General features: G+C 46.9%; 1 protein-coding gene across 1 annotated transcript in view; it reads right to left on the bottom strand.

Annotated features, from left to right (window-relative positions):
* LOC107114842 (hydrocephalus-inducing protein homolog) overlaps positions 1-12,544 on the bottom strand; it is a gene marked incomplete at its 5' end in the record, with an annotated part of 73,100 nt that overhangs the window by 36,622 nt on the left and 23,934 nt on the right. The window contains 12 exons of the mRNA XM_015416441.1: positions 417-627; positions 1,796-1,911; positions 2,477-2,637; positions 3,129-3,347; positions 5,209-5,351; positions 6,500-6,760; positions 7,559-7,667; positions 8,020-8,209; positions 8,305-8,456; positions 8,900-9,135; positions 9,792-9,996; positions 11,591-11,702. Of these exons, the coding sequence (XP_015271927.1) occupies positions 417-627; positions 1,796-1,911; positions 2,477-2,637; positions 3,129-3,347; positions 5,209-5,351; positions 6,500-6,760; positions 7,559-7,667; positions 8,020-8,209; positions 8,305-8,456; positions 8,900-9,135; positions 9,792-9,996; positions 11,591-11,702 (2,115 nt within the window). The remainder of the gene's footprint in view (positions 1-416; positions 628-1,795; positions 1,912-2,476; positions 2,638-3,128; positions 3,348-5,208; positions 5,352-6,499; positions 6,761-7,558; positions 7,668-8,019; positions 8,210-8,304; positions 8,457-8,899; positions 9,136-9,791; positions 9,997-11,590; positions 11,703-12,544) is intronic.

The raw sequence follows: 12,544 nt of genomic DNA, 5'->3' as shown, positions 1-12,544 counted from the left end.
GGTGAGGCGAGGGAGGAGGGCTGCACTGGGCCGCCAGGCACTCTGCCCACTGGCCGGCCGGCAAGCGCATCTCATCCGGGGCCTGCATGGTTGCCTGCCTGCCTGTCCAGGGTAGTAAGTTGGGGGGCCCTGACAGAAAGTCGGGAGGCCGGCCCCCGAAATGATCTAATGTAGTGGGGTAACGTAGTGGGCCCCCGAAATGATCTAATGTAGTGGGGTAGCCTGGTGGCTACCCCACTGGAATGATTACACAAGTTAAAATAGCCACCGATGCAATAAACCCAAATCAAATTCACTCAGTTCCAATTCTGTGCCAAAGCTGGGCAGGCTTGCGCCATAAAACATGGGCAGAGGAAAGGCCAGGACTTGCCCAACCCCATTCTCCCCATGACACCACCGGCGTGATGCCTTGTTACCTGCAGAGTAAGCGACCTTCGAACTCTCCCAGTTCCAGGGGAGAGAATTTCACTTGAAGGACCTGGGAACTCCCAGCAGGGATGATACCAGAACTGGGCTCCATGGAGAATGGGGGGCGGGGAACTGCAGGGAACAGGTAGGAAGAAAAGCTATCCAAAACGCTCTCCAGCTGGCTGAGTGGTCGGCTGAACTGGGACTTGACGGAAAGACCTGATGGAGCAGATGGAAGTTCCCCTGCAGGGAAGGAGAAGCGTGTTGAGACAGTAGTTTCTTGTAAACAAATGCTGCAGTGTCATTCAAACCCCTTTCATTTATCCACCACCACCCTCCCTTCCATCATGGGTAAAGCAGATCCCGCCTACCAAGAAAGTCATCTTTCTGGGACTCTGGGACAAGTTTACCATAGCCCATGTGCTATGGTATGTGCTATGCCTCCGATGGGGACAGTAGCAGGCACTTGACGTGGAAAGCAGAAATCTGAACCAATGGTCAGACTCTTCAGTAAAAAAGGTAAAGGTTCCCTTGCTTGAAAGCCAGTCGAGTCCGACTCTAGGGTTGCGGTGCTCATCTCCATTTCAAAGCCGAAGAGCCAGCGCTGTACGAAGACATTTCCGTGGTCATGGGGCCGGCATGACTAAACACCAAGGTGCACGGAACACTGTTACCTTCCCACCGAAGTGGTACCTATTTATCTACTTGCAATTTCTTGCTTTCGAACTGCTAGGTTGGCAGGCTCTCAAAAGCATGCATGGGGGAATATTACAGTGTCTGCTTCCTGCTCCTCCAACATGCTCTAATTATGAAATGCATGTCCAGTAGGATCTGAAAAGAAGAGAGAGGGTCACATGGCCAGCACGGTGCAGTAGTCAGAGTTTCAGACCAGGATCTTGGTAACTGAGGTTTAAATCTCCATTCTGCCATAGAATCTTGCTAGGTTAGTAGTATAATATCTGGGACTCTCTCACACACACACACCCTCTGCAACCCCCACCCCCGGTGGCCTATGGAAATTAAAATCTCTCTTCCGCCATCTTGGGCAGTGTATTGTTCTATTTGCTAGTATGTTATATGTATTATAACGTTGTTTTTAACTCGAATTATTTATTGTATTTGCTCCATTGTAAGCCGTCCTGAGCCTAACAACAACAACAATAGTAATACCACCACCACCACCTTGGGCTGCTCCCATACTCTCAGCCTAGCCTATCTCAGAGGGGTGGTGTTACGACAGAATGGAGGATGGGGCCAGAAGGGGCTGGATTAAGATCACAAACGGAAGACTCTGAGGAGACTGTCACAGTGAGGGAGAGGGCCCTGAGGTTCCCAAGGCAGTGGGATGTTGGTGGATAAGAAGTGTGCTTAAAGACGGCTGCTGTACCTTCTGGGCTTGTTGGCAAGAGTTCCGTAGCAAAGTTGACTGCCCTCCCGCTGTCCTCCATGACCACTTTCCAGAAGTATTCCAGATGCACAGTTCCAGTATTGAAAAGTTCCACTCTGGCAGCGCCATAAGGCAGAAAGAAAGGGGGTGGGAAATTAACTTTCTAGCACAGAATTAGGTCGCCTGCAGTGGTGCATTAACAAAATCACCCTCCCCGAAGGGGACTTTATCTTCCCCAGGGTTGGGCTCAAGTTCCAGCGGTTCTGCTGGTCGTGCCAGAACCAAACAGATCAGAGCGATAATGGGCCGATGCTTTCAGGATCACAAGTGCCCTCCGCAGAGCGGCTTTGTGAGTTTAAAAAAACACAGTTTAAACAAAATATGGTGACAAGTAAAATTTTGAGTGGTTACACAAAGGAGCAGTGCTTTGAAGGCTTGGAAAAAAACAAAACAAGGTGGCCTAAAGCAGAGGCACAAGAGGAAGGGTTGGTGGGGGGTTGGTGGGGGGGTGCACTGTGCAGATTGGGGTGTGGGGAGCTGTGATACCTTACAGGAGGAAAGAAACACGGTATGTTCTATTGAAAGAGACCATCGTTTGTGACCTAGAAGAACCACCTTCAGATCAAGGGGGAAATGTGTGAAGGCAGCCTCTGAGCAAGTTTCTGTGTGCTTCCGACTCACTTGAACACTCGTGTCTGGAAAAGCAGGGTCTCCTTGAAGTGAACAGGCTCCACCTCCATCTTATACTGGGCATAATCGATGGTGGCGCTGACCTGAAGCTCCAGCTCCCGTCCACTCTCTTCCACAACAGTGTGAACAGGCTCGGGGTCAGTCTCTATCACCTAGACCAAGAGCAGAGCAACAGACAATCGCAAGCAGCCCAGAGAAGGCCTCAGGATGTCCAGTATGGTGTCAGGATGTCCAGTAGGACTCATACAAGGGGCACTTGGTCTCAACTTCTGGACTCCTCCACATGCAGCTGCTAGTGTGACCTTGGGACAGTTACAAAGTTCTTTCAGAGCTTACTGTAACTAGGATCCAATTTATGTAATTTCTGTACAGGCTTAATGTGGCATGTGAATATTCATGCTATGCTTCAGTTCTTTCTGGTGGTTCCAGGCTTCTAAAATCGTAATGCATCAATTATTGAATGGCCCATTTTGTTGATTATACTGACTCACTATGTGTAATCTGCCTTGTGTCCTGTGAGAAAGGTGGACTATGAATCACGTAAGTAAACCAACAAACAAACAATCATGAGCCCAGAATCCCAGTTTTCTGGATGCCTAGTTGGCCAGTCTGAAGACTGTTTTTTCCCTTCTTTGTTTCTTACCTTCTTCTTAGATGGGCGTGTGGGTGGGCCTGTCTTCGAAACGTCAACCCACTTGACCGTGTGCATGGAATCGTCCCAATCTGGCACCTGCTCAGCAGGCTGCTGGAAGGCCATCTTGCAAACTTTGCACTTGATCGGCTGAGCTTTGAAGGTGATGGGCATGCTGGATTTTAAGGTCAGGATGATATGTTTGGAGCATCCTGCATGGAGATGGCCAACCTATGGCACGGGATACGGGCAGAGCATTAGTCTGTGGCACGATACGGGATGTGAGAATAAAGCAGACCTTTTTATCATCATGAGCTGCATTATCACCCAAGGCCGAACTAGGGCATATTAATGATAATTCTTAAAAAAAACACCTTGCACCAAGGATTCATTCAATGTCGCTGAAAGCAACACCTTGCACTTCACCAAGGATTCATTCAATGTCGCTGAAAGGTAGACAATGTTTGCACCCATAGGGTTGCCAGCTCCAGATTGGGAAATTCCTGGAGATGTGGGGTGGGTAGAATTTGAGGAGGGACCTCAGCAGGTTTTAAATGCCATGAAGTCCATCTTCCAAAGCAGCCACTTTCTCCAGGGGAACTGATCTTTGTAGTCTGGACATCAGTTTTAATTCTGGGAGATCTCTAGGCCCCCATTGAAGGATGGAAACTCTATGCCATGAGAGTCCAGCCTTCCTGTGAGATCTCCCTCCAGTCATGCTGACATCTCAACTACTTAGCTCAAAAGCACCATTCGGTACACAGACCCCTGGTTCAGCCTGTGAGCCAGATACCAAATGCCAAATATTCAGGCTGTCCATGCACCACAAAACCTGCAGGTCAGAATACTTTTAGTCACCAGCAAGCAATGGGCACGTACAAGGCCTATGCCCGAAGTGTCTTCAGTCTCTACAGGTAACTAAGGACCCAGAGTGAATAATAGTCTGGAATTTCTCAGGAAGTTAATCCAGGCTGCTATGTCATGGAGAGTAATAACTTGCCACAACTCCCTGGAGGAGACACCATAAAATCCCTGCATTGAAAAGCATCAGGAAATAGAAATATGGCAAATGGGGACCCACAATAAAACGTTGCAGATTGCTTTTTGCTTGCTCTTTAGATGCCCCTTAAATTCAGCGCTATATGGAAGCTTCTTAGGCAAGGAGTTGATTGGGTGCACATAAGAAACAATCCTTCCCAACTTCTGCAAGCATCTGCTCTGCCTCCCCTAAATTGTTTGTTTCTCCTTTCTCCCTCTATCTCTTTTTCCTCTCTTGGGTTGCTTTTCCTCTCTCTCGGCCTCCTTCTTCCCTGTTCCACATCACTATTCCTACCATAAAGTCCTATTCCTCCCTATTTCTCACCCATTGTCCCATATCATTCCTATCCCCATCCCATACAAGAAGGGAAGATAGACTTTAGGATTCTTGGAGCCATCTGTCCCCCACCCCAAGCATTTGGAGCTACAATTCACAAAAATAGCAGCTTGGTAGGCAAAGCCAGTCACAAAATGGTGACTTGAAGGAACAAATTACATTTAGCATCATAGCATGGTACACAAACAACACTGTAAGAAGGCCTGTGATACTGTTAAACATAGGGTGCTTAAATAGTTATTAGCCATGATGACTAAATTAATGTAACCTTCAGAACACCAGGGTGGGGAGGGGGCATAACAAGGGTATGTTTTGGTATCTGGGCTATGACAGTGAGCCTTCCAGGGGAACCGTGTTCACCACTGGGTGAAAGAGGATGATGGAGTAGAAGGTCTATTGATCTAATTCAGCACACATGTTCTTATATCTGAACCAATGAAGACTGCAATAAGGAACCCTGGTGGAAGAACTGATTGTGAGTGCTCTGATGGTTGCATCATTTCATTCACAAGTAACTTGAGACTATAACAAAGGGAAGTGGTTACAACACTTCTGTGTTTATGAATGAAGGACTCAATGACTCAATAAGAAACATCCAGGGAACACTAGAAGGTAAAGGTTAGCACACCAATTATTCTAGCACCTCACTCTTCCAAAATACTGTGAAATCTTTGACTGCAAAAGAGAATAGGAAAAGAGGAATGGGTTGCTACATACCTGTGGGGAGAACTGAAGTGGGCCCCAAGTGGGCCATTCAAATCTCACCACATCTGACTTGCTGCGATTGGTTATTGTGAACGTTGTTTGATAGACCTTTCCAATGTGACAGTCTCCAAATTGGATACAATCCATTCTGGCACCTGAGGGGAAAATGGCTAAGTATTTGGACGTCTGGACTGAGCTTCAGTTTACTGGCCCTCATCCAGTCTAGTTTAGCCAGTTCTTCAGAAAGTTCCACCAGCACACCAGCCTCTGCTGACAAGGTAAATTAGAAGCTGTGTATCTTTTGCATAACAATGATGGATCAGTCCAGACCCCCTGGACAATTTCTCCCAGCTGTTTCATATAACTCTCAGCTGTTTCATACAGATGATTAACCACAAGAGAAACAAGATGGAGCCTGCAAGACTCCATAAACTAAATGTCACAGAAACGAGCAGCAGTCCCTAGCACAACTAGGTGTCCCGTGTACCCAACAGGAAGTACCTAAATCAATATGGAATCTTTTGAGTGATAAAGCACCCGGTGAGGGCAATGGAAGCCCAAGATCACAGCAGTTTCCCCTCACCTGAACATGGAGTCTAGGTTGTACCAAGAAACCTGGTGGACTGTGAGAGAGATCTACCTTGCTCCCTGCCTTCACCTCAACAGATTGTGGTAGGACATGCCAGGTTGCTGGGATTTTGCAAATGTCACACTTCAGTCACGAAAGAGTTAAACTGTTGTTTATGCAGGTTAATGTTAGTTAATTCGCATAGAAGCAATTAGGTATTAGGCAGGTTTTTTTCCCCTGCCAGAGAATAGGAGGTACTATTCCTAATGAAATGAGTTTGGGTATGTCTATTGGCTGATCAATAAATTGGAGACGCTACATGCAGTTTGTCACATACACAAGAAGTGGGGGCTTTGGGGGTAAACTTCCTCTCCTTTGTTCTCTTACTCAGAAGCGAGCTAAAAATTAAGAAGACAAGATGGAGCTTCGAACAAGTTAGTTAGGATGTTGTTATTTTTCTTCCATGTAACCCTTCCTCTGTTTTCTAGTAAACTTTTATTATAAGGTAATATACACATGTGTCTGTATTCACTTTATTATAGCTGTGCAGCACAGCTCCGCTAAAAAAATCCAACACAGAATGAAATATTCAGGGATCAACAGAGTCCCTCTGCATTCATCATCATCACTTTTACTCCCAATAGTATACTGGTGGGGACTATCACAATGTTGTTGATTGAGAGAACGCCATTAATGGGACCACATCTTGCCTGACCCCTTTTCCCTTTTACTCACCCTCTGCTATGTCCTCTTCCAGGTGTCTTTCAGCATTCTCCCCATCACCCTCTTCCACCAAGCTGGTTATGTTGTCCAGTGTGACATCGTCCTGGTAGCCTTCACCTACCATCTGGATGGTGGTGTCCTCATACTGGTTGTCCATGATGGAGAGGTGGATCAGCCCTTCGAGTTGTTGGGTCGCATTGGGTTGGAAAACCACATCGAACTCAGCTGATTCCCCATTGTGCAGGACCAGGGAGGCCGTGTGAGGTTTCCTGCCTATGAAGAGCAGGAGCAGAGCAGCAATGCAACCATTAGGGGCTACAAAAGACTTTTCTCCCATATGCCATGGAATAAAGACCTAGGCTGGGGGAAAAGGAAAGCAAAGCCTTCCAAGAGCGGGCTGAGTTTTTGCCTTAAAAGACAGGGAGGTTGCAGCCTATGGTTCTAGAGCCAAATATATCTCCATTTGGAACCAAATATGACTCTTTAAAAGAAAATGAAATCTTTCCATTATGGTATTTTGGAGGAGAAGGTGGAATGCTAGAATAATCGGTACAGGGAATGGCAGGCAAATATGTTTAAGGCATAAAACGGCTTCTTAGAGCTACTTCACAGAAAGGGAAATGACAGAGGTGAATGGTTGCCAGTAATCCAAGAACAAACCATGTGCAGGATTACTCCACTGCACTGTGCAGGGTGCTCCTGTGTATATTTATTGTGAGACCTTGTATGGGCAGCTACCTAATAAAGGACTTGCAACAGTGCAGCAGAGACTTTATGGATTCTTAATCAACACGTCAATTATCAGTAATATTAAACTGTGTATTTTCAGTTATGCAAATGGGCTTCTTATACTATCTCTTCGTTGATCATGTGATCAGGATTTTGGTGCACCTGACCCCTAACCAAAGAGGTTTCATACTATTTCTCTGCAGACACTTTCATGCAGTCTACTGATGCTAAATGGTGTTCTGGACAGCGGTGCTAAAAAGGCGGAAGGTGCCACACTTAGCCCCCATCTCTTACTGCAAGGTTCAGTAGATAGTGCTTATTTGCCATGGCAGTTGTGTTTACCTCCCTCACTGGATTCATTCTCTTCACCCTGAGACACATAAATGCAGCTGGTGCTGGGCTTATGTTTCAGCATGAAAGCTCCATGTTCATCTGACATATCAAGATGCAGCTAGGAAAAGGAACAAGATGAGAATAGCAAGATAGGGGTACTCCCAGGAAAACATTTTAGAATACTGTTTTTAAAAGTGTATATTAAAAAGTGATTCCCCATGGATGGCGTAGTGTCCACTGATCCAGTTCCCACTGGCCTCTTTCCAAGCTGCCTTGTTTTTTTAATGAAGCTGGTGCATTTGTGCGGAGGTGAGTGGTGGAAGCCACTGAAAGCAACAAGTGCAAGAAATGGGTGATTGATTCAGTGCGGTCAGCCAGATAGAAGTTAACATCCTGCCCCACAACACTGCTCTATCATTTTTGTTTGCTGTTACTACCTCTGCATTTGCCATTTGCCAGCAATTAATTACCTGGACCAGGATACTGCCACTGTTCTTAAGGACAAGAGGGAGTTTCTCTGAATTGCCCAACAGAAGTTTCTTAAAGAGAAGAAGCGGGTTCCCTTTTTTATTGCGGAGTGCAGGGCGAACAATGGTAACTTGTGGAAGGTTTCCGTCCCCAGTGATCTCAAATGATAAATTCTTTGATTTAGCGGCCATGCTAAAAGCAAACAACAGGAGAAACATTGCTCTGGCGCACACATGGAAAAGACCACCCTAGAGAAGAGATCTCTCAGTGAGCCATGGTGGAATTACCTGGTCACAGGATCAAGAGAAGCCTCAAAAATGCACTGGTAGTTCTGCATCGTTTGTGGCAAGAAGGTCACAGTTGCAAAGGCATGCGAACGGCTAGCAATGGACATCCGTGCAGGGTGGACCTCAAAGATGTCACTGATACGAATAGGAGACTGAGGAAACATCCACACAGCTTTAAGGATCTCTCTAATACAAGGCAGGACATGAAGCTGAACTGAATTGTCCCTATCGGCCTGTCTTGTGATAAACAGCTTTGTATCTGAGACCATGAGCTTTTGACTTAGGAGAGCTCAGGAAAACTGGAATAAATATTGTTAGTCTTTAAGGTGCCGCTGGACTTCTGTTTAGCTTTACAGGAAATGGCACCAGTAGAGGGCACTGATACATCACGCATTTGCTACAAGCACATTTGGGCAGCAAAACAATTCAGCACTTTCAAAAACCTACTCTGTGCTTCTGCTTAACCTATGCTGGGCCTCATTAAATCCTTATTTCATTTACTGACTTATTCCATGATTTATTAGGTTAAACAAAATCTCATAATTCAAGTGAGAACAGCATAAAGGGGATGAAAGCCAATTAGATACAAACATACCTTGGCGGAGATTGGTTTGATGGCAAGAAGCACATCACAGGGGATTCGACCGTGGTTGCTGATCTTGAAATGGGCTGTTGCCTGGTGCCCAACTAGGACGTTATTGAAGAGAAATTTGTTCTCATCTGTCACAAAGACACCTTCACAGCCTGGGCCCTTCAGCACCTGGTTGAGGCAGCTGCTGTTGCAGATCTGATACTCCTCAAATATAGACCTGACCTCATCAGTCACAAAGCCTGGGAAAAAGACAAGAAAGAGAGCTCAGGGATCCCATTCTCTGACCCAGGTTCAAGGGTCAACAACAGCCACACTTGTTGCTGTTGTTGTTCAGTTGCACAGTCCACTCCGACTCTTCGCGCCCCCATGGACCAGATCACGCCAGGCCTTCAGGTCTTCCGCCGTCCTCTGAAGTGTGCTCAATTTCATGTTCGTTGCATCTATGACACTGTCTAACCATCTCATCCTTTGCCGTCCCCGTCTTCTTTGACCTTCAATCTTTCCCAGCATCAGGGTCTTCTTCTCCAGTGAGTGCTCCCTTCTCATTTGGTGGCCAAAGTATTTGAGCTTCAGTTTCATTATCTGGCCTTCCAGGGAGCAGTCAGGGTTGATTACTTTTAGGATTGACTGATTTGATCTTCTTGCAGTCCAAGGGACTCTCAAGAGTCTTCTCCAGCACTTGAAAATGCATGAAAGCATTCAGGATAAGCAGTGACATACAGTGTGGCTCTTAGGTGGTGAGGTGGGCAGGCAAACAGAATCTTTGCCTGGAAGCCAGCAGGCAGGGCTATTGGCATTTGCATTCCTGGCTCTCGGATTAGCACCTGTCCCTTCATTGACCCCCATTGGCTGGACTTTACTCTTCCGGCAGCGATGGCTCTGTGGCTCCCCTTACCTGGGACACACGATTCTGCAATCAGCGTGTACAGAATGCCGGCAGGGTTGTCTTCCGGGTCTCTGTCAGAGATCTCAATCGTCATGTATTCTTCAGACTTCCCAACGGAATCCGCAAAGCAATCCACATTGACAACCATCTGGCCACCCGGGGGGATGGATCCAAATCCAGGATACACACAGAACATGCCAAGGGAGAAGCGTGCCTGCAAAGAGAGTCCAATGTTAGAGTACTCTCAGAGGAGCTGTCAGAGAACCCATTCAGGCTTCCATGTGGCTTGGTTACTCCCTAGGAAACGGAGGAGCTTCAGTGGACTGCTACAGCACCTCTCAAGAGGGGCAGCTCAAAGAGGCAGTTTGTCAGAGCGAAAGTTTGCAACATGGCATAGAAGTTATGTTCAGCAAGCTTCTCGCAGGTTTCTCAAACCTCTCAGCCTCTAAAGTAACAGCATCCACTGCTCCGGATAAGTTTGAGGAAGCCCAGGCCCATACTGGTCCCCATACACACACACACACACACACACACACACACACACACACAGAGAGAGAGCCCATGGACCCTGTTCATGAGACCACAACCTGTTTCTCATGCTCCCCCAGATACTCTCCAGTAGCCATAATCACCAGCAAAGGGGCTTCTTTCTGGATGGAAGCAAAGTTTTGGGGGCACAAGTTCCCAGAAGAGCATGGGAAACAAGGATCAGTGATGTGCCCCTCCCCTCCACTGCTGCTCCCCACCCTGAGCACTCCTAAGCAAGGAGCAGGAAGGAGTACATCAGAATGTGCATGGCCCTGTGTGCAGCTGTGTATGACAGTATGCCTCTGCATGACTTGTGCGTTAATGGGCATGTTTTTGTATACAGTGTTATATGGCTGAGTGCGTGAGAGAGTGTGAGAGAAAGAACATTTTGCGTTAATGGGCAGTGTTATATGGCTGTTTGCGTGAGAGAGTGTGAGAGAAAGAACATGTTAGTATGTGTTTTAACTACTGCTTGCTTGACTCTTCCTTTCCTAAGGCCATATGTTTGGTCATGATTCAAGTTGGGGTTACCCTGCCTACTGCCTACTGCATATACAGATTTGGCAAACCACACTACCCAGGGTCACTTTGGGTCAGGAAAACAGTGCAGTGAAGAAGGCTGAAGCCCCACTCGTCGTTGCACCTGTGGCACTTGGGAACTTAGTTCCCAACAGCTGCCGTCTGACTGTGACAACTGAATCAGACTTCTCTGTAGGATTCCTCAACCTGATATGTCGGCCCTTATAGTTCAGAAAAGCTGATGAGTGCTACTGGTTAGGAGACGGCTTCGTTACAGGCTAGGAGTCTCTTGTGTATTTGAATGTTTTTTACCCGTCCAAACCTGGAGAAGACGATGCTCTGGTCCCCCAGCTGAAGACAAAGGGTGGATGTTTGTGTCTATGTGTGTGTGAGAAAGAGACACATACAGAGAATGTGTATGTGTGTACACGTGGGTATAAGAGGGAGAAAGGAACAACAGGTAGCATTTTGGAAGAGACAGAAAAAGAGAGAAAGTTGTGAATCGGCCGGCTGAAAGCACCGTAGACGCATGCGGCCGTATGAACAAATGCAGCCAGTCCAGAAGTATCCCCCCGCCCCAATTTGGGGTGTAAATAAAAGCAGTGTAGCCAGAAGATCAAGGTTGGCAGTGTTTAGGCCAAAGCAAACAGGGAAATTGAGAATGGCAAAGATGGCCATCATCACCTCTGCCCTGGAGTTGAGCAAAAAGAAGAAAAAAAAGGCCAAAGCATCTGTCCAGGGGCCAAAGAGCCTGCTCTCACCTGAGCTACAAGGCTCACGTCCTTTTGCAGAGATTCAGAACGCCTGCTCTGTCTGCCCAGCGGAGCATTCGGTCCTCCATCACGAGAGCGAGAGCTTTTGATGTGAGACACACTGCAAGAAGAAGAAACATGCCATGACTAGAAGAGCTGACTAGACCCTGTGCCTCACTTTGCTACAAACAGGAATGAGAGGTAGTGGAGCACTAATTTTGGCACATCTTACTGGCGACAGGCCTGTAACAATTTGAGTATCAGGGTTTCCAAAGTCCAGGCCACAAGTCAGGAGCCAAAGGCATCCTTATAAGAGTTCTAACTTCTTCACTTGCATTTTGCCATATACTACAGACCAGAGATGAGGATGAAGGGACAGTGATGTTGTGCATTAGAAGGGCTGGGTCAGTTCACAAAGGCTGAGGAAAACATGGCTTCTATGGAATCAAATGAAACCATGAGACTTCCACGTCTCTAATCCTCTTGCTAGTAATACAAAGCTTGAAAGGGTGAATCTGGAAGCATCTTAAAGAATCACAGAATTGGAAGGGACCTACAGGGTCATCTAGTCCGACCCCCTGCACAATGCAGGAAACTCAAAGGTTGTACATTTGCTCAAGGATGCAGTTGCACACTTGAGAATGTTCTGTTTCAAACGCCACATCTCACCTACTTTCCCCCTTTGTAGCAGAGGGCCCTACACTCAAAACTACAGTTGAATAGTGTGGGTTAAAATGCTCCCCTCTCAGCTTTCTCCAGTTGCCTCCACCAATTTCGAGGTTACTGCCTGCACAACCATGAATAGGTATCCACTGGAAATCAGTTGTGACACCCCTGAGGATAAGAGATATAAATCCCTCTCTGTCTTCCACGCCTGGGGGTAGGGGAAAGTGCCATAGAGTCACAGCCATCTTATGGTGACCCCGTAGTGTTTTCAAGGCAAGAGATTCGGGGGGGGGGGGG

This window comes from Gekko japonicus, unplaced genomic scaffold (genome assembly GCF_001447785.1).
Source record: "Gekko japonicus isolate JY-2015 unplaced genomic scaffold, Gekko_japonicus_V1.1 scaffold1955, whole genome shotgun sequence".
In the NCBI taxonomy this organism is placed as follows: domain Eukaryota; kingdom Metazoa; phylum Chordata; class Lepidosauria; order Squamata; family Gekkonidae; genus Gekko; species Gekko japonicus.
Note: the sequence above shows the minus strand (reverse complement) of the source record. Positions and strands in the feature narration are given on the sequence as shown.